The sequence below is a fragment of the Natator depressus genome, chromosome 8 (assembly GCF_965152275.1).
Source record: "Natator depressus isolate rNatDep1 chromosome 8, rNatDep2.hap1, whole genome shotgun sequence".
Taxonomy (NCBI): Eukaryota; Metazoa; Chordata; order Testudines; family Cheloniidae; genus Natator; species Natator depressus.
The window spans coordinates 62,395,786-62,422,617 of NC_134241.1; the positions used below are offsets into that span (position 1 = coordinate 62,395,786).

The 26,832-nt window shown below is 39.3% G+C and overlaps 1 protein-coding gene across 1 annotated transcript in view; it reads right to left on the minus strand.

Annotated features, from left to right (window-relative positions):
• The window catches only part of KCNT2 (potassium sodium-activated channel subfamily T member 2), a 277,251-nt gene that overhangs the window by 181,301 nt on the left and 69,118 nt on the right, over positions 1-26,832 (minus strand). The window contains exons 3-6 of the mRNA XM_074961164.1: positions 17,098-17,197; positions 8,203-8,259; positions 6,885-6,933; positions 3,536-3,595 (exon numbers count right to left, since the gene is read on the minus strand). Of these exons, the coding sequence (XP_074817265.1) occupies positions 3,536-3,595; positions 6,885-6,933; positions 8,203-8,259; positions 17,098-17,197 (266 nt within the window). The remainder of the gene's footprint in view (positions 1-3,535; positions 3,596-6,884; positions 6,934-8,202; positions 8,260-17,097; positions 17,198-26,832) is intronic.

Below are 26,832 nucleotides of genomic sequence, written 5' to 3' on the forward strand. Positions count from 1 at the left end.
AAACACAAAGGAAGTTCTTTATTTGGGATTCTGGACATGCAGATCCTGCTGCTACCTGGTTCTCAATCTTGCAGATTGTTGGAACAAAGCTTGTGTCCTATCACACAGGATCTGTCTTGGGTCTGGCAGACAGTGTTCTGGGGAGCAGATATGTGTATTATTGTGAGAGACCGCCCTAAAGTTAATAGATCAAGTAGGACGGTTAGCCTCCATGCAGATCTCTGATATAAAAATAATCACTTCAGGAAATGTACAACTTCTCATTATCTGATCCTATGGGACTGATTCTCCACTGACCTGTACCATGCGGAACTTATTGCCAGGGGATGTTGTGAGAGCCAAACTATTACTAGTTCAAAAAAGAATTTGATAAGTTCATAGAGGATAGATCCATTAATAGCTATTAACCAAGATGGTCAGGGATGCAACCCCATGCTCTGGGTGCCCCTAAGCCTCTGATTGCCAAAAGGTGGGAGTGGACAACAGGATGGATCAGTTGATGATTGCCCTGATCTGTTCATTTCTTCCGAAGCATCTGGCATTGGCTGTTGTTGGAAGAAAAGATACTGGGCCAAATGAAGCGTTGGTCTGACTCAATATGGACATTCTTCTGTATAGTAATTTACTAAACTTGTAAAGTGGATATAAATTGCTACCAAAACAGGATGGCAGTTTTATACCCACTTTCCAGGGATATAAAGAACTACTTTAGGGAACTGATTCACCATTGCTTTTGTGTACTCATTTAAAAGCAAAGTGGGCGTAGGGATAAAATGCTAGATAATATAGTTGTTTATATAAAGTTTGCACAGGTGTAAACTACACAAGTTCAAGGCCCTAGAAAATCTGGCCCAATAACTTTAGAATGAAAAGTGGCATTGCTTTATAAATAGTATGTTGGCACCAGTTGTTTTTCATTGTACTATTTTTTCCACCAAGAGACTTATATTTATAATGGACAATGCCTAATTTATATAAACAGTACTAGCTGCTTTTTATCAGCTATAATTTAGTAGCCAGTTTTAAGATTATTAAAAATGTTACACTCTTTGAAAAACATTTCTGGCAATCATCACTTGGTAAGTATAATAAAGTATTACTCTGACTCTGATGGATTGACTAGTTATTAAATACCATTGACTCATAGACTAAAAGCACAAAATGCTCTCATTTCACACAATGAGATATTTAAACTTTTAAAATAAAGCCTTTTCTTGTTTTGTTTGACATTTATTTTACTGTTTTATCGAAACAGCTCAAAATGCAGACTTCTTACAATTCACTGTAATAGCACATAATAAAAATTAAAGGGCAAATTATGTGAGGAAATTCTGACCAAAACATTAGAAAAATATAACTAATGAGAACTTGACATTTTAAGGAAAAAAAAACAAAGACAAATGTGTAATAGTTTGTTCTTGCATTCATCAGCAGATCTCAAAACATTTTGCAAAGATCCCTAGTTTAGAGTTGGAATAGCTGAGGTGCAGACAAATATGGCCCCATATTTTCAAAATTGCCCTCTATTTGTGTGTGCCTCGATTCCTGAGTGCCCAATTTCAGATAACTGAACCTTGATTTTTTAAAAAAAGTTTTCCAGAGATATTGTGCAGCAACAACTTGAACTGATGTCAGAGAGAGTTGAGGGTACTCCACATATTGAAAAATAAGACCATAGAGATATGACTATACCCCCCCCCGCCAAATGACACCTTTGAAAATTGTCCCTAACCAACACAGAGAGGCAGTAGAAGAATTGTAAGTGAAACTCAAGATTTCTGACTTCCAGTCCTCTGCTCTGATTATTATGATACCTAATACATTTGAGAAACAAGAAAGGCTGTTTGAGACAATATGCCATCCTCTATAGATCTGTCAGACTTTCTGCTTTTGCATTATACCATTTAAGCCCAGACACAAAGGTAGGCCTCTCTTGCCTTTACATTTACTTTCTTCAATTGCCTCTTGTAATAATTTTAGTCACAGATTTTCAAAGGTATTTAGGCATTGCTCTGTTCAGCATTGCTAGGCCAAAGGAGCAAATTTTCAAAAGGTATTTAGACAATTAAACAAAGATGCCTAGTGGGATTTTCAAAAGTACCAAAGGCCCAGATCCACAAAGGTATTTAATCTCCTAACTTCTTTGACATAAATGGAAGTTAGGAGCCTAAATACCTTTGTGGATCTGGGGCAAGGTGCCTGTTTACAGCTTTTCATTCCAAAGGCTCCCTGAATACTTTGGATGTACATAAATCATAGACTCATGGGACTGGAAGGGACCTAGAGAGGTCATCTAATCTAGTCCCCTGCACTCGTGGTAGGACTAAGTTTTATCTAGACCATCCCTGACAGTGTTTGTCTAACCTGCTCTTAAAAATCTCCAATGATGGAGATTCCACAGCCTCCCTGGGCAACTTATTCCAGTGCTTAAGCACCCAAACAATTAGGAAATTTTTCCTAATGTCCAACCTAAACTGCCCTTGCTGCAATTTAAGCCCATTGCTTCTTGTCCTATCCTCAGAGGCTATGGAGAATAACTTTTTTCCCTCCTCCTTGTAATAACGTTTATCACTTCACCCACTAATAAAATGCAGCCCCAGCTGGAATGAAAGTTTTATTATATATATATATATATTTACTGTTAACTGCAAGCCTATCCAGTGGCTTAGGGCAGGAAGTAGAGAAGAATACACTATCCAAATAAAAGGTTGTGAACATTTAAATTAGCAGAGTGCAATTGTCCAAATTAGAATGTAACACCTAACACTCCCATTCTTCTGAAAAGTGCTGTCTGATTTGTAATGAAGTAAAAGCAGTCAAGACCATGGCTTTCATTTTCATGAAAGATAGCCTTTCCAACAGCACAGTGCTCCCTAATGCCAATCCAGCATCAGAAGGAATTGCTGAATCAACACCATTTCCTGAATGACCTTGACACCTGTTGGGAGATGTAGATAACACATCTTCAGAAAAAAGACGACAGTAATTTGCCCCCAAATTGTTGCCCTATTTTGGCAAATCTGTATTCATTACAAATCTATACAGTGCTACTTGTCAGGTCCTCAGCTGGTGTAAATTGAACTAGTGCCACTAAATTTGATTGGGCGGGGGGGGGTGACTTACATTAGCTGAGCATCTGGATGCCTATTTCTTCCTTCACCTTTTTGGTACCATGATATTTCTCAGTCCTCTACAGCTTTTCTTAAGTAAGCATCGGGCTGATTAAAACCTCACTGAAGTCAATGAAAAGACTGCCATTGACTTCATGGGCTTTGATTCAGACCCATTGTAAACTTCATAAATCATGAATGAGTCATGCACTTCAGTGTAACTATAAGTAACATTTTTCTTGACCAATTAGTCACAGGTAATTGAAAGATAATCATTTTTATCTTTCAGTCAACCTGTAAGTAGTAAACTGCCTTACAAAGGGATCTTGTCTCTTGTCAATGATCATGTGTAAACTCCCCTTAGCATTAAGAGAAATCTATCAAATGGAGAATTGATTCCAAAGAATAAACCCAATAGGCCTTACCTTGTAGCTCAGATAACCCAGCAGCATTGTTTCAAACAGACTTATCAAAGCCACTGAAACCTAACATAATGATATATAAATATATATGTTAATGCAGAGTTAGTAATGTAATTAAAGCAAAAAGGACCTGAAGAATTAAATTGAAAGTTTAAAGATAAAACTAGCTGATCTATGGTGAAGAACTCTTCTCAACCTATCTTTAAGCACTAAAGCTTAGTTCTAATCTTAAAACCTCTTATCACAGTATGTGCTGAAAAAAGTCCTGTTCCTGATGAATGATCCATTAGTATTTACACCCTGCACTTGTCCTAAGTCCTGTTGTCTGCTAGGCGCTGCCCTCAAAATCTCCTCCGTGAATATTGTTTTAGAAGGTCTCCAGAATGGTCTCTCCATGGGTTTTTAGGGAAGGTCAAATAAAAGCAACCTGTCTCTGTGCCATGCTGCAACTGGCAGGCTTTTGGCAACTTCCAGGACTTGTCCCATTTTGAGATGACATAAGGAATGTGTTTAAAAAATAAGACAAATGGTGGGAGGGAGTCATGACCTTTTCCAAACATTACACTGAAATGTTATTTTTCTTAGTGTGTGTGGGTCATAATTATTACCCCCCCTCTCCAAAAGTCTTAAAACACTGCAAAAGAGAGATGGTAAATGTCATTGTTTAAATCAGTTTGTGTTGAACTAATGGGCATATGTACAAGGTTAGTGACTTGTCTTAAACTAGTAAATATCTATTTGGTTTACACATTGCATATATACTCCACAATGTCTTTTAAAACTAATCACAAAACCAGCTTAAGCTTGTGCATACATTACATTAAAAATTTTACTATTTATACATTTGTAAAACTTAATCTGGAGTCTGGAATCAAATTAGTCTCTATTCCTAATTTAAAATTAATGCTCACTACTAATGAAAGCTCAACATCCTGTACTACTTGCACTTGAAATTACATTATCAAGATTCAAAATAGATGGTGTGAATTAGAAAATATATTTTAAAAAATCACAAAAACATTTCACTCTTACAGTAGTTAGCATTGCTCCAGCTAAAGTGAAGTTTTTTATCTTGCATAGAAGTGGAATTTAGTTTGCTGTTACTATATAACATTTTATATATAATATGTCTCCTCCTATTTTGTGTTTATATCTATCTTCCTGTGTTCATTGACTAGCATAGGTTTACAGTATAAGAATAAGTCGAAAACCAGCACCATAAACTATTAAGGCTATGTCTCAACAGCTTAAGATAAATATAGAAAGTAATCTAGATGTCTATGTCAAACTTTATTTGCTCAGATCTTGCGTATTTTAAACAAATATTCAAAAGTTATCTCCATCAGAGAAATGTTGCTTTAATAAACAACTGTATTACACAGAGATAGAATTCACCATAACATATTTGTACTGAGCGTAGTGCAAAAATATAATACCATAATTATACTAGATGGTTCAGGAATCCTTAATAGAAAAATGAATTATTTAGGGAGAACTCCCACAACTATCTTCAAAGTTTTGCTCTTAACTTAATTCAAAGCAATAGCTTATTAACTTAATGCAAAGCAATAGCTTATTTTCAGAAAGTTTAATAACTATGGGCCTGATTCCAATGTGCTGAGCACCTGAAATCCCATAACTTTTTATTTATTTTAGATTAGAAACCAGAAAGGCACCTACTTAAAAGACAAGCCATATAACAGACAAGAGCCAGCAGCAATCCCACATAATACAACTAAATAAACTAGATAATAGTGCCATTCAGATTTGAAAAATGAAAACCTGAAATGACATTTCTTAAACAATATCTCCCTCCTCTTGAAGTGTGCCTAGAAGACTAACAAATCCAGACTATTTTGGACCAGGATGGGGATCATCTGCCAAAGCCAAGAGAGGACCCCTCACAGAGAATATCCTAGTAGCAATCCATTATTCTTTACTGAGGGGAAGGATGATCAAATTTGAGTGCCACCATAGATCTCTCCTGCAGCAGTGAGGAAAGGCAATCTCTCAGATAGGCAGGTCCGATACCACTTAGGGCTTTGTGAGTGAAAACCAACAGCTTAAACTGCATTTGGAAACCCACAGGCAGCCAGTGCAGATCACAAAGCACTGGTGTAATGTACTCGTAGCAAGATTCTCCACTTACTGTGTGCACTGCCATATTCCTTGTGGATTGAAGGTATAGTCCCAAATAGAACCCATTGCAAGAGCTTAGTCTTCTGGCAAAGAAGTTGAAACTCAGGCTATGTCGACAGTAGAGAGCTTACAGCAGCAGAGCTGTACCAATGCAGCTACGCCGCTGTAAGATCTCTTATGTAGCCACTTGGTGCTGTCAGTTCTCCCATCAGCATAATTAAGCCACCCCCAACGAGCGGCAGTAGCTATGTCGGCAGGAGAGCTCCCACCGACATAGCACTGTGCACACTACCGCTTATGCTGGTATGATTTCTGTCACTCGAGGTTAGAATATTCACATTCCTGAGTGACATAAGTTTTGCCAACATAAGTGGTAGTATAGATGTGGCCTTATAACCTCAACCGTGGTCTACACTACCAACTTATGTCAGTATAACTACGTCGCTCGGGTGTGGAAAATCAACACCCCTAAGCAACGCAGTTATACCGACCTAACTCCTGGTGTAGAGAGCACTATGTCGATGAGAGGGCTAGACAAGCTCTTAGTAAAGGCTGCAAGATTGGGTCCAGTTTAGTTCGAAGGAAAACTACTTACAGAATATTAAAACTTCCTTATTCTCTTGACCTACAATACTTTACTATAAATACACATGCTCCAGAGCAGTGGTTCCCATACTTGTTCCGCCACTTGTGCAGGGAAAGCCACTGGTGGGCTGGGCCAGTTTGTTTACCCGCTGTGTCCGCAGGCTTGCCTGATCACGGCTCCCAGTGGCTGTGGTTTGCTGCTCCAGGCCAATGGGAGCTGCTGGAAGCGGCGCGGGCCGAGGGATGTACTGGCCGCCGCTTCCAGCAGCTCCCATTGGCCTGGAGCAGGAAACCGCGGCCACTGGGAGCCATGATCGGCCGAACCTGTGGACGCGGCAGGTAAACAAACTGGCCCGGCCCGCCAGGGGCTTTCCCTGCACAAGCGGCAGAACAAGTTTGGGAACCACTGTTCCAGAGTAGTGTAACACTTAACATCATATAAAGGTTGAAACTGAGTTTGCTTTAAGTCACTTTAATTTGTTTAGATTTATAACCATAGTGGGCTGCCAAGGAAGTAGAATTTTGTTTGCTACCCTTTCTATGTATATATATTAGCTTCTCAGAAGTATTAAAAATCCAGGTGGGCTATAAAAATATAATTGCTAAAAATGTCCTAATTATACATTACCTGTAATCCCCATAAAGGCAAGCTTCTGTTCACCCAAATAATAGGAGACCTGTTGAATCACAATGACACAATAAATGTGACACTCATCAAATGGTGCTTATGGGGCTGATCCGAAGCCCAACAAAGTCAAGGGATTGATATCCATTAATTTCAATGGGCTTTGCATCAGCTGCCATTTTTAACATAATTAAATATAAAAGTCAGATGATCAGTATTTGGAGTGGCGTAAAATAGTTAATCACTTCCCCATATTGTTATATGGGTAACTAGTCACTCAGCACTGACAATCCAATTGTCTTTCTAACCTAGAAGCAGTCACTGACTTTTTTGGGGACTAACCTAACAGTCAATGAAATCAATCAAAAGTTAGTGTTGATTTCAGTGAACACTAGTTCAGGTCCTTTGATACTAGAGGAAATAATATGATTTATGCATTTGAAAGAGGCAGAGGGAAACTCTCCTTCATTTGAAACTATTAATTTGTGGTAGAAAAAACAAATCTAATCACATTCTTTGCCAGTATTTTCTCTTTTGCTTTCTATTATGTACAGATGCATAGTTTTATTAACTAGTAGCCACATTAGTGAACATTTATTTGCACTGGTTCTGAAACTGGAAATATTTACTCTTTTCAGTTGCAAAACTCCATTATTTATGATTTTTTTCCTAAGAAACTATGTTTGTATTGGTGAAATTCATCTCCTTCATTAAGTACTTACCATTTCAACAAAACAAAAAGCATTCTTGATACAGTACCAGTGAAAGTAGGCATGTGTTACCGTTGGTCAGTGCTACCATAGACTATGTAATAATCATGTATTTTCTATCTCAGTAAGAAAATAAATGTCTAGAATCCAAATAGTCCTGATCATCTGGAAGTCATGACTTCTGCATCTAACATGGTGGTATTCACTTGTCCAGATATAGGCAATTATTCACAATACTGAACCCGTCTTTGGGTCTCCAAAGACCTGGTATTTGAGATGACTTGTTCCCACTGTTCTGGAGCCTTAAAATCCAACCAATCCTGCAGGAAGGGTGTGTTTCTTTGCCAGGAACTCAGAGTTACTGAGTGAAATTAATTCTGTGGGGTAAGAAATTCTCTGAAGGAATTTTATGGCTTCATCAACATAGTTCAAATGTGTCCAGAAAGGCTGTAGGATTCAGACAGTTTCGCTACTATGGACTGTTTATCCCTCATTGATACACATAACTTTCTTTCTGCATATGCACTAAAGAAATCACATTATATGGGTATTTGTACCCAAAATAGATCACTGTTATGTTTTTTAAAAAAAATAAAAAATCTGGAACTCACCAATCAATCTTTGCCGGTGTGTAGTTTTGACTGGAACAGCCCCTGTTTAATTCCTTGCTGCCAGAAGTCAACAAATCCACACACAAAGCCCATGTCCAGATGTATATGGAAACACAATTTTAAAAAGATTTGGGGCGGGGGGGAAATGGGCAGGAGTTAATTTTTTAGGTAACACTGTTCTATATAATACGTCTAACACCGTGCAGGATAATTTAGTTGTGACAGGCACTGAGAAAGAGATATTCAAAACAAGCCAAATTTCTTTGACCAACTAATTCAGCGTGTATTTTAGATACATAAATTCCCATCACTAAAGGGCAGACACATTTTTTGTTTTAAGAAGATTTATTTTCAAATGTGATCTAATATAAAAATCTAAAGAGATGAACAAAAAAATGGGGTACTTGCAAAGGAGGAAGCATGAAGGAAGTGCTGAAAATACCAGTAATTCTATCAAGCAGGCCTAGGAAGCACTGGCAAGTACAATTTCCATAATCTCAGGAATAAAGATTGCACCAGACTACAGTTCCAATCTTCTAGTAGGGATATCTTTAATCTCTGGTTATTTCAGTGAGAGATTAGTGACATGTGTAGAAAAAACATATATATATAAATATTTGTGTTCCTGTCTTGTATTCATAGAGCAAGCCATCCCTTCCAACACAACTACATGCATGGGGGAAAGTAAATATTTCCTTAACTTTTAAACTGTGGAAAATAGAACTCTCTTCCCCCTTCATGCAGGTTCAGGAGGTCTGGAGTGATTTGTGGACCAGATATAAGTAGTGGGCATGTTTCTCCATTTGTGAGGGTGAGAAGGATCCTCAGATAAACCCTTGGATTTTATGGCATCCACATGGAAGGCCTCTCCACCCTTGTTGCCATTGACTCATTGATCATGCCTTTGTGTTCTTGTTCTGGCTGATGAGGGGTGGGGGGAAGCTGCTGATCAAAAGTAAATTCAGAAATAAGCAGTATTTTTCTTCCATGGGGATTTCTGAAGGAAATGTCATGGATTTGCTGGGTGGCAAGACCACAGAGAGACATTTCCAGGCTCTGTTCCTTCTACTGCCATTGGGGGGTGGTAGTTTCATTTGGCTCCATTACCTACCTTCCTTATTTACCAAGCAGTTTTGTCCAGTAACTTTGTTGGTTTGATCCCTTACAAGCCACAAAGTGTGGTGTGTTTTTTTTTAGGGGCTTGTCTAGCACTCCCCCCCCCCCCAAAAAAAAACAAAAAACCCTCTCAAGCTCAGTAGTTGGTTTATTCATTTTAAAAATGCATCCTAAGATCCTAGATCTTACTACCAGGAAGCTGTAGACAATAACAGGCCCAAAATATGTTTTACAATTCAAGGTGCTAGCCATCGTAATAGCACATATGGTGGGCCGTTGGTTAGTACTGTGATGTTATGGCCAGATACAATCTCTCCAAAACACAGCACTTCTAAGAACATGACCCAAGCAGTTGGTTAGGCCCTGATTCTGCAGGCATAGGGGTCTGCCTATGTAGAACAGTTGGCAGAATCAGGGCCTTGGTGAGCATACACAAAGTGATTTATCTGTGAAATTCCTAGGAGGAAAGAAGACAGATGGGTGGTAGAGACAAGCAAGTTTAAATAGTGTGTTGAAATATATTTAGCAAAACATAACATAATATGTAATGTAAAATAAAGTAATAGCAATTGTTTTAAAGTACATCAGAAGCAGGAAGCCTGCTAAACCAGTGGGGCCACTGGGCAATCGAGATGCTAAAGGAGCACTCCAGGATGATAAGGCCATTGCGGAGAAACTAAATCAATTTTTTGCATGGCTGAGGATGTGAGGGAGATTCCCAAACCTGAGCCATTCTTTTTAGGTGACAAATCCAAGGAACTGTCCCAGATTGAGGTGTCATTAGAGGAGGTTTTGGAACAAATTGATAAACTAAACAGTAATAAGTCAGCAGGACCAGATGATATTCAGGAACTCAAATGTGAAATTGTAGAACTACTAACTGTAGTCTGTAACCTATCATTTAAATCAGCTTCTGTGCCAAATGACTGGAAGATAGCTAATGTGATGCCATATTTAAAAAAGGGCTCCAGAGGTGATCCTGGCAATTACAGGCCTGTAAGCCTGACTTCAGTACCGAGCAAACTGGTTGAAACTGTAGTGAAGAACAAAATTGTCAGACCCATAGATGAACATAATTTTGGGGGGGAAAGAGTCAACATGGTTTTTGTAAAGGGAAATCATGCCTCACCAATCTACTAGGGGATCAACAAGCATGTGGGCAAGGGGGATCCTGTGGATATAGTGTATTTAAATTTTCAGAAAGCCTTTGGCGAGGTCCCTCAGCAAAAGCTCTCAAGTAAAGTAAGCTGTCATGGAATAAGAGGGAATGTCCTCCCATGGATTGGTAACTGGTTGTGAAGAGCTACAAAAGGATCTCTCAAAACTGGGTGACTGGGCAACAAAATGGCAGATGAAATTCAATGTTGATAAATGCAAAGTAATGCACATTGGAAAACATAATCCCAACTATACATATGAAATAATGGAGTCTAAATTAGCTGTTACCCCTCAAGAAAGAGATCTTGGAGTCATTGTGGATAGGTCTCTGAAAACATCCACTCAATGTGCAGTAGCAGTCAAAAAAGCAAACAGAATGTTGGGAATCATGAAGAAAGGGACAGATAATAATAAGACAGAAAATATCATATTGCCTCTACATAAATCCATGGTATGCCCATATCTTGAACACTGCATGGAGATCTAGTCGCTCCATCTCAAAAAAGATATATTGGAATTGGAAAAGGTTCAGAAAAGGGCAACAAAAATGATTGGTGGTATAGAACACCTTCCGAACGAGGAAAGATTAATAAGACTGGGACTTTTCACCTTGGAAAAGAGATGACTAGGGGGAGATATGATAGAGGTCTATAAAATCATGACTGGTGTGGAGAAAGTAAATAAGGAAGTGCTATTTATTCCTTCTCATAACACAAGAACTAGGGATCACCAAATGAAATTAATAGGTAGCAGGTTTAAAACAAACAAAAGGAAGTACTTTTTTCACACTACGCACAGTCAACTCCTGGAACACTTTTGCCAGAGGATGTTGTGAAGGCCAAGACTATAACAGGCTTCAAAAAAGAACTAGAATAAATTAATCGATGGTTATTAGCCAGGATGTGCAGGGATGGTGTCCCTAGTCTTTGATTGCCAGAAGCCGGGAATGGGCGACAGGGACATGGATCACTTGATGATTACCTGTTCTGATCATTCTCTCTGGGGCACCTGGCATTGGCCACTGACAGGATACTGGGCTTAGATGGACCTTTGATCTGACCCAGTGTGGCTGTTCTTATGTTCTAATGTGACAACAAAGTGAAGGGACATGCATTCCCCGGCTGGTTAATTATTAGATATTTAGAATCAAAGAACAAGTAGTTTAGGCAAGGCCTGGAGAATTACCATAGCTTGCAACATACAAATATATCGCTGTATGTGAATACAGAGGTATCCAAGGATACCTTCAAGCAATGAGCATTGGGGTGATTACTGCCTACCTCATCTTTTAAAATATAGCACATATTCAGAAGTAAGAAACTTACACGTGCTTTACAGTACACTCCTTTAGCATCACAAACTCATTAGATTTCATACAAAAATATCAGCAGCTTCATCACGCCAGAAGCTATCAGTAATTTTTAAAATATCTGTTCCTTGCTCTTGGTTTTGTTTCCCTTTTACTAGAAAATTGAATTAATGTAAACTGGACTCTGGTCTAGAAAGCAGAAATGTTTCAGCTTCATGTTATACCATATTGTTGTAAGAATGGACACCAGATAGAAAAATTATTCAAATACAGTTATAGGATCCTTCTTTTACTTTTAAAAAGGCACCTGGTGCTGCTTTTCTCACTACATTCATTTGTATTTTTTAACTTATTGGAAAGGGCATACATTGTTTTCCAACAGTAATATGCCTAATGCATGTATGTAAATAAAACGTTTGGTTTATAACTTGAGACAGATTTAGAAATTATTGTTTCCCCATCCATATTTCTCATTTTCATGCATCTCTCTGTTCTCACATTACACATTTGTTCTCAACTCCTAAACGTGTGCTGTTCCCCATTGAGGAATGGGATTTAAGAGAATAACTCAACTATAAAAAAAAATAGTTGCACTGTAATTAGGTTTTAGGAAGTTTTGTACTCAAACTACTCAGATTTAACAGCTTGAAGGATCTTGTAGAAAGTGCTCTTTTGAGGCACAATCCATGTTTGAGAACACACATAATAAATTTACCAAAATTACTCACATTATGAAATAAACTGCATGTATTCTTAAATGACAGAGTGAAATATACAGTATGTTTCTATGTTGTTCCAGATAGGGCATGCTGGAGCGAGAAAAATCAGTAGGGAGCTCATGATACAGATTGTTGCCCCCCACCCCTCACCCACCCTAGGAAATCACCAGGATCTTTGGAGCCTTTCACTAATATGTCCCCATCTCATTGACTGTTTTTTATTACTCTGACAGCCTATATCTCTGCAATAGAGATGGGCAGGGTAGAAGAGGGGCACACTCATCCCTTATCTCTGGATAGCAACAAGGAAGTAAGATAGGCTAGATCTCCTGGACAGTCAGGAAAAGAAAGGATTGAAGGGGGATTGTTTCTATTACAACAATAATACATTTATTGCCAGTAAAAAATAGGCAATAGTTAAAACAATCGGTCTGTAAAGAGTGAAAACCAAATAACAATATAGTCATTACCGGAACTAAAAGAGCATTAACCATGACTAGTTAGAGTGGCAGTTGGAGACTCTTGGCTCTCATGAAGCAAACACTTACGTTTGTAAGTAACTTGACTTATGGTAGTGGTCAATGGTACTACACACATTCATGTATCGGGGGTAGCTGTGTTAGTCTGTATCCACAAAAACAACAAGGAGTCCGGTGGCACCTTAAAGACTAACAGATTTATTTGGGCATAACCTTTCATGGGTAAAAAAACACTTCTTCAGATGTATGGAATGAAAACATACAAAAGCCAATAGGAGAACACTTCAGTCTTCCTGGACATTCTATAACAGATTTAAAAGTGGCTATACTTGAACAAAAATACTTCAGAAACAGACTTCAAAGAGAAACTGCAGAACTAAAATTCATTTGCAAATTTAACACCATTAAGTTGGGCGTCAATAGGGACTGGGAGTGGCTTCTCATTACAAAAGCATCTTTGCCTCTCCTGGAATTGACACCTCTTCATCAATTATTGGGAGTGGACTACATCCACCCTGATCGAATTGGCCCTGTCAACACTGCTTCTCCACTTGTGAGGTAACTCCCTTCTCTTCATCTGTCATTATATAATGCCTGCAGCTGTAATTTTCACTCCATGCATCTGAAGAAGTGTTTTTTTACCCACAAAAGCTTATGTCCAAATAAATCTGTTAGTCTTTAAGGTGCCACCGGACTCCTTGTTGTACACACATTCATGTAGCTAAACACATTCTTGAATCTTTGCAGGACTGTGACCTTAGACTCTGGTGTAACTTGCAATTTTCTAAGGGAATGTCAGCGCTACATCGGTGCAGTTGTGCCACTGTAGCACGTCTGGTGAAGACGCGTTATGTCGGCAGTACAGCCTCTCCCGCTGACATAGCGCCAGTGTGGACAGCACTTAAGTTGCTGTAACTTGTGTCACTCTGGTGGGGTGTGTTTTTTTTTTCACACCTCTGAGCGACCTGTGGTACATTGATTTAAGCAGTAACGTAGACCGGCCCTAAGTTTCTGCATAAATTGCAAGTGTTGTAGTTAACAAAGAATAGTGATGTTTGAATTGTAATTAAGATCATGTTGATTCTAATGTGACCCATAGCTATGCTCGCACATTAACTCTATTAGATCTGGACTTGTCAGATACAGATTCTAGTTTACATCTCATTATTTCTTTCTGCTTCTTTAATTTTTCCAATATTTTCTGCTTTTCTTTTTATAAAACATTCCAGTATCAGAACTTCTAAAAATGTTCACTGTTGACCTAATAGGGATCAATTTTACTGCCATTAAGTGAATAATAAAACTGACTTCATTTACAGTGGCATATGGCCTATAGGCTACAGTTCACAAATTTTCTGCTTAGCATTTAGTCTGATGAATGAGCGGGAAAGTCGTGGAAACTGGATTAGGAAGTGTGGAAGGATTGAGCAGCAGTTTTTCCCTCTATGAGGATCCTGTGCGGTTGGGGATTCATGTGATGGGAATGTAGCTAGGGAAAGCTTGTAGCTCACGAAAGCTTATGCTCAAATAAATTGGTTAGTCTCTAAGGTGCCACAAGTACTCCTTTTCTTTTTGCAAATACAGACTAACACGGCTGTTACTCTGAAACCTACGAAACACAGTATGTTGTTCTTGCCCCACCCCTAACCTGTCAGTTTTCAGTGTAAATCCATGTAGGAGTCGATGCCAGAGCTGAATGCCTGTTCCCAGCTCTCTGCACCATGGCTGCAGTGATTGGGGCACCAGTACTAGGTGCAGGGCTGATCAAAAACATCTATCAACTTTTTTTAAAAGGAAAACTGGATTTTCAGCTAACTGCACACTTTCTGCAAAAGTGTCTGCTTTTCTAAGATATTCATCGGGAAACTGAAATTCAAGAATGTGGCCAAAATATTTGTAAGGTGTTTTTCAGCAAAAAGTCAGTTTTCTACAGGGAAAAATCCCAATTTCCACCAGCTCTAACTGGGAGGTAGGGAAGAAAGCTAGGAACGTCAGGGCTACTGGGGAACTGTGCTAGTAGGGTGAAGAGTCCAGAGAGCTGGTTCTCTGTGCTATTGCTCTAGAATCCATGGGTGTTTTCTCCATAGAAGACACTTCCTCATCAATTATTGGGAGTGCACTACATCCACCCTGATTGAATTGGCCCTGTCAACACTCGTTCTCCACTTGTAAGGTAACTCCCTTCTCTTCATGTGTCAGTATATTTATGCCTGCATCCGTAATTTTCACTCCATGCATCTGAAGAAGTGGGTTTTTTACCCACGAAAGCTTTTGCCCAAATAAATGTGTTAGTCTTTAAGGTGCCATCGGACACCTCATTGTTTTTGTGGATACAGACGAGCATGGCTACCCCTCTGATATTTGATGCCCTAAGTTGTGCAGCAACATCGGAGTGCTGCTGTAGTGTGCATGCAATCATTCAGCCATCGCTGTGGTTCATAAACTGGAGAAGGGGAGCCAAGCAGAGAAAGAAACAACTGAAACACTGTTTTACATGCAGTAGGAGGACGTTGCAGTAGGAGGACGTTGCCAGGAGTGGGGCTTCACACCTCAATATCTTTAAAGCTCTGCTACTGGGTCAGGCTCCAGCGACAAATAGCTCCACAGCACCACTCTATTACTGCACAGCTTAGAATGTCTGCATGGTGGATACCTCATCTTGCAAGTGTCTCCCTCTGCTCTCTCCAAGGCAGGGTCTTCAGGTTCTTCTGCACATCTTCCCAGTGCATGGTCCCTGCTTCCTCTCCTGCTAATCACCCTCCCCCTGTGCCTCTAAAATGATGGCTATGTGTTAGAGATGACAATTTCCTGCAATGTCCTAGACAAACCTTACTGTATAAAGTTAAACCAAGATGTACTGAATTAAGTTTAAATATTTTAGGAATTCATTCTATTAAAAATGCAAATGTTTACATATTATTGTGGGATTGTATGTAATATCTCCGGAGGGAGACATAGCTAGCATAAACCCTGGGAAGTGTTCTGACCTTCAAAAGACTATTTGAAACTGTGTGCCAGGCAAGAATGAACACTTAAAGTTGAGTGAGTTTCCCATGAAGCCTCTAGGGGTGGCGTATGCAAATATACTCCCTCCACTTATGCAAGAACTCAGCCTTTTTAACCTTCGCCTTGAGAAGGGGACTTCTGTCTGCTGATCACCTGTTACAAGAGGACAACACCAGAGTCTCAAATTGTATAAGAGTGACTCCTAGATTCATAGTGTTGCTTGTCCTAAGCCAAGGCTATTATGAACTTGTAATCACAGGAAAAATGCCTGTGTAGGGTTTGAAGGACTGACTCCTACCAGAGCCCTTGCTGGAGTTAGGGTGATCTCTGGTAAGCTTACTAGCATGTATGAGTTCTTTTATTGTTTTAATGTTTTCGTTGTTATGCTTTCTCATTAAAAATAAGAAGCAGCTTAGCAAAAGCTGTGTGGTAACTTATAATTGTGGGCAACTATGTTGTTTAAAACCTTTGAAGAGAAAGCAAAGCAGGTGTACTTAGATGGTCTGACATGCTGGGAAACTCAGTGTAGACAGGAAATTGTGCAGCCTGAAGAAACCCTGGTCAGGAGGGGGAGAGATGCACATCTCCATCCAAGAAAGGTGCAGGCTGAGGAGCCAGAAGTCTGAGAGTGGGTACTCTTGGTGGACTATAAAAAGGGAATAGAGGTGCAGTTGCCCTGACCTGTGGCAGGATGTACAAGCAGAGGAGCTGGAATATGGCAATGATTTATTCATTGATTTATAAGGTATATGACACAATCTGAAATGTTATTCAGTAACTTGTCAAAAAGATACGGGCAGTGGCACAGCTACATCATTCCACAGAGACTATTACACAATATGAACAAATATACAGTAAGCACCTTCAGTAATAAGGAGCAAAATGCTTTTGATTGAAAGAAAATCATATTACATTTTCATTGGATAATTATTCACTCAGAAAGACTGGATTAGATTTGCAATTCATGCTGCACCACAACCATCCATAAATTCTAAAACCAAATCCCTGCTGGAAGAACATCAAATATTTATAAGCATCAAGTATGATTGATCTGTTTCGTACAATATAAGAAGTACTTTGAGAGGGTAAATAGAAAAGAAAATCTTACCATCCATGTCCTTGTGTAGGATCATCCAGGAGCACTCGAATTATATATAACAAACAGCTTAATAACTTGAGAGAAAAATTGAACAATCGTATTCTGAGACCTGTTTGATAAAAGGAAAGAAAATACAAATTCAGTTTCTTTAGATTTTAATTCATGTTTTTAATGTAAAACTACTTAAAAGGAACAGGATATGCCTTCAACTCAAGTCAGAGAACTTGTGATTACAAGTATTCAAATATTAATATTTGGAAGTTTTTATGGAATAGCTTTGTGTAGGGAATGTATTATTATTGCCCAAGTGTATAAAATATTAAACTATATTAACATTTTGATACAAGCTCAGGCCCCAATTAGGTGGTAATTTCCATGTGAGCAGATGCCCACACCTGTGCAAAGCCTCTTTGAACTCAAAGGGGATCGACATAAGCACAGTGTTTGCTGCTCTGAGGGTCCAACTGAAGCCCAATGGAACCACTGACTTAATGGTCATTGAATCAGACTCTGAGTCCATTGCAGCATCAGGACCAAAGATATGCATGTGATCTTGTAATTAAAGATAGTATAGCCTTAATTGCAAAAGTGTAATTTTTTTTTTTTTGCATTTAATACTTACATTAAAAAAAAAAGTTACCAGTAATTATACTAATAGACACTGTTGGCAAAAACCAATGAGTAGAAAGCAACATCATTAGCAACCATTAGTAAATTGTACACTTGTAGACCGAGGCTCCAATCCTGAATTTGGATCCCCACAGTTGTGCCCATTCAGAGTTCTATTGACTGATGTGAGCTCACACCGATCTGATTGCAGGAGCAGGATATTAGTAAGCACCAGTCAACCATAGGATAACTAGTGTCTGTCATTGTAAGCTAAGCCACCAATTCTTCTAGCACTTATGCATGTGAATAGGCCCATTGTACTGAATAGAACCAGTTGTATGTTTGCCATGTTAGGGCCCAATTATGCTTTTCCATACCTATATGTGACCTTGTGTGTATACATACTTCTAAGAGCAGAGTGTAAAATCTATTTATTGAGCATAACTCCCTCTCTCCCCTAGCCCAGTGCTGGGGCCCCCATGCATTTCACCAACTTGTGTTTTTGGGGGGAAGTTGCATCCAAACTGAACATAAAGTTAACATTTCTGAAAATCATTCCCCACTTCCCACCTTCAACAAGTAGTATACTTAATTACAGAAAAATTCAGAACAATGTCTACTTTAACTACATCTTAGAATCTGTGTATGAGAGAGACAGAGAAAATAAGGCTTTATAATGGAGCATTGTTTGCTATTTTCACTGTGGAGATACCTTCATATTATGAAGGTTAGATTAACCCCTTTTGGAGCCTGGCATTGGTAAACTGGGGGGTTAAAACCCCATCCTAGGTTCCCAAGCAGTGAGAAGTCCTACAGCTGTGACCAGCAATTGTCAACTTGTCAGCAATTGTCAAGTTGTCAATGACTTGTCAACATTTATCTAGAGACTCCTGCTGTCTTATCAAATCTAATTAACAGCAGACTCTTGATTTCCCCAGAGCAGGGAGAAGAGATAGAAAAGGAAAGAGGATATGACCAGAGGGTGAGAGGGCTGGGGCATGTGCGTATTCATTGCTGTGCTGTAAGCTTTACTTTTTTTTCTTTTTGAACTGTTGCTGAAGGAAGAACTTCTTAACTGAATTAACCCTTTTGGGGAAATCTGCTTAAGTAGGACTAGCTGCTATGCCAGCTGGGCTATTATAAGTAGGCAATTAGGTGAGGTGAGAGAATAAAGGTCATTTTTGTATTGGCCTCATCTGTCTACCCCTTCTGTTAATGAAATGCAAAGGTCTACAATCTGCAGTTTTGTGCTTTTATGTTAGCTCTGTAAATGTTCATCCGTGTGTGGAACACATCCTGATTTCCCTACTGATAATACAGCAACTTTTAATCATTATATGAAGTCATATTTTGATTATAAAAGGTAACTAGAGTGCCTGACATTATCTGGGAGCACATGGACAATAGCAATGTAAACTTCCCCCATGTTGCTCTGCAATGCACCTCAAATGTGACCTAGAACAACCCCCAGAGAGAGTTCAGTCCCCATGCAAAGTAAGTCCTTGACTTCTCTGCAGACTACAGACATTCAGGTGCAATGTAGACATGTTCATCAAGTGAGACCATCCTGTCACCAAATAGGCCATCAAACCCTAATCAAATAATAATGCATTTCTGTTCTGCTAACCAGCGCTGAATTTGAACTAGTGGTTTAAGCACCAAGACTGCAAACACTTCAGCATATCCTTAACTTTGAGCACATAAGGAGTACTTGCATGCTTAAAGATCAGCTCAGGCATGTTTGCAGAAGCCGGGCCTTTGAGTTCACAGTCTTATCCCCTTATCTAAGCCTCCTATAAATCGATTTAGAAAATAAACGCTAACTGGGACATTTGGTCATTGGTCTGTACTGAGACCTTGGAGGTTTATTACAGAAAAATCTGTTCTTTAATAAGGTTTTGATACTCCTTCTCATATACAAATTAGGGAAATACAACCTAAATGGACGGTTTCAGAGTAGCAGCCGTGTTAGTCTGTGTCCACAAAAATAAAAGGAGGACTTGTGGCACCTTAGAGACTAACAAATGTATTTGAGCATAAGGTTTCATGAGCTACAGCTCACTTCATCTTATGCATTCAGTGGAAAATACAGTTGGGAGATTTATATACACAGAGAACATGAAACAATGGGTGTTACCATACACACTATAACGAGAGTAATCAGGTAAGGTGAGCTATTACCAGCAGGAGAGTGGGGGGGGGGACCTTTTGTAGTGATAATCAAGGTGGGTCATTTCCAGCAGTTGACAAGAACATCTGAGGAACAGCGGGGGGAGGGGAATAAACATGGGGAAATAGTTTTACTTTGTGTAATGACCTATCCACTCCCAGTCTCTATTCAAGCCTAAATTAATTGTATCCAGTTTGCAAATTAATTCCAATTCAGCACTCTCTCGTTGGAGTCTGTTTTTGAAGTTTTTTTGTTGAAGAATTGCCACTTTTAGGTCTGTAATCGAGTGACCAGAGAGATTGAAGTGTTCTCCGACTGGTTTATGGATGTTATAATTCTTGACATCTGATTTGTGTCCATTTATTCTTTTACGTAGAGACAGTCCAGTTTGGCCAATGTACATGGCAGAGAGGCATTGCGGACACATGATGGCATATATCACATTGGTAGATGTGCAGATGAACGAGCCTCTGATAGTGTGACTGATGTGATTAGGCCCTATGATGGTGTCCCCTGAATAGATATGTGGACACAGTTGGCAACGGGCTTTGTTGCAAGGATAGGATCCTGGGTTAGTGGTTCTGTTGTGTGGTGTGTGGTTGCTGGAGAGTATTTGCTTCAGGTTGCGGGGCTGTCTGTAAGCAAGGACTGGCCTGTCTCCCAAGATCTGTGAGAGTGATGGGTCGTCCTTCAGGATAGGTTGTAGATCCTTGATGATGCGTTGGAGAGGTTTTAGTTGGGGGCTGAAGGTGATGGCTAGTGGTGTTCTGTTATTTTCTTTGTTGGGCCTGTCCTGTAGTAGGTGTCTTCTGGGTACTCTTCTGGCTCTGTCAATCTGTTTCTTCACTTCAGCAGGTGGGTATTGTAGTTGTAAGAATGCTTGATAGAGATGTTGTAGGTGTTTGTCTCTGTCTGAGGGGTTGGAGCAAATGCGGTTGTATCGTAGAGCTTGGCTGTAGACAATGGATCATGTGGTGTGATCTGGGTGAAAGCTGGAGGCATGTAGGTAGGCATAGCAGTCAGTAGGTTTCCGGTATAGGGTGGTGTTTATGTGACCATCGCTTATTAGCACCGTAGTGTCCAGGAAGTGGATCTCTTATGTGGACTGGTCCAGGCTGAGGTTGATGGTGGGATGGAAATTGTTGAAATCATGGTGGAATTCCTCAAGGGCTTCTTTTCCATGGGTCCAGATGATGAAGATGTCATCAATGTAGCGCAAGTAGAGTAGCATTAGGGGACGAGAGCTGAGGAAGCGTTGTTCTAAGTCATCCATAAAAATGTTGGCATACTTTGGGGCCATGCAGGTACCCATAGCAGTGCCGCTGATTTGAAGGTATACATTGTCCCCAGATGTGAAATAGTTATGGGTAAGGACAAGGAGGGTGCATAACTGGTTGGAAAACCACTCCCGGAAAGTAATTACCAGTGTTTCACAGTAAAGCTGGAAGGGTATATTGAGTGGGGTCCGCAGGGATCAGTTCTGGGTCAGGTTCTGTTCAATATTTTTATTAATGATTTAGATAATGGTATAGAAAGTACACTTATGAAGTTTGCAGATGATATCAAGCTGGGGGAGGTTACAAGTGCTTTGGTGGATAGGATTAAAATTCAAAATGATCTGAACAAACTGGAGAAATGGTCAGAAGTAAATAGGATGAAATTCAATAAGGACAAATGCAAAGTACTCCACTTAGGAAGGAACAATCAGTTATACACAAATGAAATGGGAAATGACTGCCTAGGAAGTAGTATTGCAGAAAGGGATCTGGGGGTCATACTGGATCACAAGCTAAATATGAGCGAGCAGTGTAACACTGTTGCAAAAAAAGCAAACATAAGTCTGGGATGTATTAGCAGGAGTGTTGTAAGCAAGACACAAGAAATAATTCTTCTGCTCTACTCTGCTCTGATTAGGCCTCAGCTGGAATATTGTGTCCAGTTCTGGGCACCACATTTCAGGAAGGATGTGGGCAAATTGGAGAAAGTCCAGAGAATAGCAACAAAAATGATTAAAGGTCTAGAAAATATGACCTATGAGAGCACATTGAAAAAAAATGGGTTTGTTTAGTCTGGAAAAGAGATGACTGAGAGGGGACATAACAGTTTTCAAGTACATAAAAGGTTGTTACAAGGAGGAGGGAGAAAAATTGTTCTTTTTAACCTCTGAGGATAGGACAAGAAGAAATGGGCTTAAATTGCAGTAGGACAGTTTAGGTTGGACATTAGGAAAGACTTCCTAACTGTCAGAGTGGTTAAGCTTTGGAATAAATTGCCTAAGGATTTAAGAGCAGGTTAGACAAACACCTGTCAGGGATGGTTTTAGATAATACTTAGTCCTGCCTTGAGTGTATGGGATGTTGGGATATGTAAGGGTTAAGTAGAGACCTGGAAAACTACTGGTGTGCAGACATAGTATTAGGGAGTAGAGGCACAGGCAGGCACCATTTCTGCGCTTAACAGATAAAGTGCTACCCCTCTCCCTTCCTTTCTGCTTGTTAAGGATTGATAAGCATTGCAGCTGCCTAAGGAATGTGGGGATCTAAAGGATACTCTTTGTGTAAAAAAGGATACTCCCCCCTCCCTTCCTTTCCCAGCTACCTAAACGAGCTCAGGGTTGTGGCCCCTTCCTTCCCTGCAAACTGCTGATTAAGGGAATTTGTAGCTGCAATTATTGCAAAGAAATGTATCTTCAAAGTAAAAATGTCTGTAGAATATGCTTAATGCTGTAAACAGTAAACAGGGGTGGGGATAATTATATTCATTGTATGGGCATTCATTTTACTCAATAAGGGGTTTGGGGTGTCACAGTAAATGTAGGTATTTACGTATTAACTTAGATAAAAGAGTGTACTGTAACTAATTCAGTGCTTACTCGACAATTTTGGTCGAGGGGAACAAGTACTGCAATAAAGAAGTCCGTCTACTCAATCTGCCTCTGGGTTAGCCTGCTCATTCTCTAACAGGAGACTGGACTACAAGACCTTTCGAGGTCCTTTCCAGTCCTCTGATTCTATGACTTTCAGACTGGGTGTGGGGGAGAAAACATAGCAGGCCATATTAGCAAGACAAGAATACAAATCAAAAGAGAGAAGTTTTGCTGTATAAAACGTGTTAGATTCCATTATGGCAATTATTTTAAGCAATATCCTTCATACTGCAACTAAGATGTTTTTCCCCTCAAAAGTGTAGTATACCACACAGAAGATTCCAGTAGGTGTCATAAATCTAAATGACAGGGAATGGTTTGGAGAATTGGACTTCTTCTCATTGGAAAAGACAAGGCTTTGAGATGACCCCAATAGAAGCTTTAAATATTGCAAAAGCGACTTAATAGTGATAACATGGCAATTGAGACCATACAAGGAAATGAGCACTAGCAAAGGAAAAGCACCTTAGAATCCTGAGGGCACTGAATCTGAGTAGTGATGTTGCTATATTCTTTCTAAATGTAGTTCATTACAAAACTAATGCATGGAAAAAAAAAACCCTACAAAACAAATTCATGCAAAAAAAATAAATCACTCATAACGTCTGCACGTCATGAAAAGCTGCTTTCCTTTGATGTATTGAATTTATTTGTGACAAACAATGACTTGAAAAAGTAATCTTGCTATACAAATCATTTGGGATGCTAACCAGATTCCCATTGCTTCTTGGTTGTTATCAGAAGCATCTCCCTATTCTGGTTCTGTTTAAATCCTGTACTTCCAGAAATTTTCATTTGATCAGAACTGAGACCCTTTGGTGGGTTCTGCTAAGGAAGGACTCAGAGTCCAAAAAAATAAGAAGCTTATTTTAGATGAACTCTATTCTTGGTAGAAAACAGCAAGACTTTGCGCTGCTGAAATGTGGGAGTTTACATGGACTTGTTTGTCTGCAGCACTCAAATTCTGGCAAGAGATCTGTATGGACAGAGTGAAAATGTGTCAGTGGGAAGACATGAAATCATTACACAGAGCTGTCAGCTCCACTGTCTCTGGAACAATGCAGGCTGCAGGGCTCACGGGCCTGCAAAGTGGAGGAAGCACACAAGGGCACAAACCCTTTGACATCCTCCACTCTACTAAGGAGCCTGGAGTTGACTATTGCAACGAAGGATAGGACACGGCTAAGACTCTCAGAAATATGCTGATTTAAATTGTATCTCTTATGCAGCCTTTTCCTGCAGGGTTTCTATGGAGCCTTGGGTGGAACTTATTCTCTTATGGCAATCCCACAAGGGATAACAATGCCACTTGTACTACTCCTGGAAGTGAATCTTCTCCCTGGCATGCAACTGGCCACAGAGGCAGGGGCTGTTCTTTACTAGCACCTGAGCTGGTGACTCTACTTGCTTCTCCATCCCAAGATGTAAAATGTGTGTTGTTTCTCTCACCTCTGTCCTTTTCTAGTAGTCATTAACAATAGTTTAATCTAACTGTTTCCTTGTGTATTTTGGCGTGACACAGTGTTTGAATACCCACTCTAAAACTACTATTTTTGGAATTCTTCATATATAAATTTAACTGGTTCCTTGTCTGACTTTCTCTTTCAATAGATCAGGTTTTGTGAGAGTGTTGTATGTGTGACCAGTAAGTATTGCTTCCAGTACTTGGACGTTTATCTATTTCAAGACACTTGAGTGATAGTCTATAATTTGGTAAATATTCCCTAGATAAGCCTATCCCAGAGTTCATTTGGTATAGTTAGGCATTTGAGTCTCCGCTCTTGTTGATGCTATTGACTTCTGTCATAGTTAAACAGAGGGCCTGGTTCTCCAATGCTTTGCACTTTGAATAGTCAAGCACATTGTTATTATTTTTATGATCATAGCATGACCTCTAGTCATGGACCAGGATCCCATTTTGCTAGGTGCTGTACAAACACACAACAAAAAGATGGTCATCTGTTTAAAGCGGGTGTGAAACACTACTCTTCTAATTGAGTACAGTTTTACACTCTTTGCACATCTCTAAATGGTTAGCCAATGTTTAAGGCAGTAAAGGATCAGGCCCAGATTTGTTTCAATATGTCCAGGAGTTTCTAGTTAAAACATATTTTTCTAGTCCTAAATGCCTTAGTTGAATTATTTTTAATCTTTTTTCTCTATATGTGAAATGGGTTACTAGTTTTCATTCTTTCTGTTCCTCCAAACTTCACTGTAAATCCACTATTCTTAATTTCTCTTTGCTGGTTAACTTTTTTTTTATTTCTATTTTAAATCCTGTCAGTACCTCAGTATAATTTGTCTGACTGGATTTCAGTTTTTTCCCCATTCCTAAACTGATTGTCAAGTAGCACGTGTTTGCACAAAATGTCTTTATCTATGCTATTTTGACACTGGTGTCTGACATTTATATTCAGTAACATCAATCATCCACTGTTTTATCCAGTTATTCATTGTTTTGAGGTGATGTGATTATGATTTCATTGTCTCTGTAACCATGGTATCACTGTTTGGTTTAAAACAAACAAAAAATTTGATAACTTGGTCCACAATCTGTTTATTTCATTAAACAACATAAATGAATAAAATATTGTTGTCATCTAAGAAAGGCACAAGTAAATGTGTGTTGAGATTGAGAACTGTTTGTGTATAGAATACCACATTGTCCTGTGCTGGTATTGCTTGTGACCCAAGTTTGGAAGGATCAAATGATAACTTGACAGAATTTGTAATACTCCACAGACATTTTGGAGACCGGAGGCCAGATTCTAAATGGGGTAAAATAACTTAAATGGTGTTATACCAATTTATAGCATCTGAAGATCAGGCCTTATTCTTTTAGCACTGTCTTTAAGTATTCCTTTAAATATTTCATTTGTATCTGCATAATTTTTCTATCCCAATTGCATGCATTGGGGTAAGGGGTTAATTAGTATGGAGTATGGCTGTTGTGATAGGTTTGGAATGAGCTTTCCCATAACTCTCTAACCCTTTTCTGTTTTTAAGTGGAGCCATTTCCAGAGCAGGTGGCTTCAGGTCTTATTTCAAAACATAGCATTAATAGGCTTTCTGGATGTGTGTGTTTCACCTTTCCCTACCTCCACTGACTTGAAGCTTCATCTTTTTTTTCTCTCTGAGACTTGTTTTAGGGTGTGATCTTATACCGATTCATCTTGCCAGGTACAAGCAAGTCACAGCAACGTGTCATCACTTCTCTGTCATTATGTAGCTGGCTGGCACTCTATGCCATATTTATTGTAAACCTCACATGCATTTTCTATGTGGAAATATCGATAACTAAATTTTGGAGCTGTGTGAAATATTATGATTTTATTGTTGTCAATTTATAGAAATATTTGACAAATTGGAGCAACTCTGAAATTGTTGACACATCATGCCATGTGTACTGTATATCATTTGGATTTGGGTAACCGAGTATTGTGTAGAAATGCTTAAAATTTAGAGCTGTATTTGTTGATCACATAAAATCCACAAAATTAATCAGGGAACCAGAACTAGCTAAACCTACTCCATGAAGTCTTAAAGGTTAGTAGCAACTACTCAGAGGGAAAAGATGTATTTTGTGTGCTCTCTCTCTGAGCCGTTCAGAAAACAGCATCTGTGATGACCCTTGCTGTAGTGTATGACAGGAGTGTTCTGTGTTCCCACTGAAATCCACCCAAAATTCCTGGGGGTGGGGGCAGTAGCCATCCTTGGCAGCTCCCTGAAACACAAAAAGGGACAGCAATCGTGCCACCAGAACCGTTAGAATGAGTAGCAGGATACTGGTCTTCCCCACCAAAAGACATCAATACAAGTGATTGGGGTTTGCTGGGTGTCTGCCATAGGGTTGTTTCGTTGGGGAGGGTTTGGATAACAGACCCCCACATGGCTTGGTAAGACAGTTTAGCAAAGCATATTAACTCTTGCACTTTTTGTGGTTTCCATATCACTGGACTGATAACTTTGTTGTGAGGAGACCTGTTTCCTGGGTGTGTTTACAGAAAACTTTTAATATGGAAATTATATTTTAAAAAAA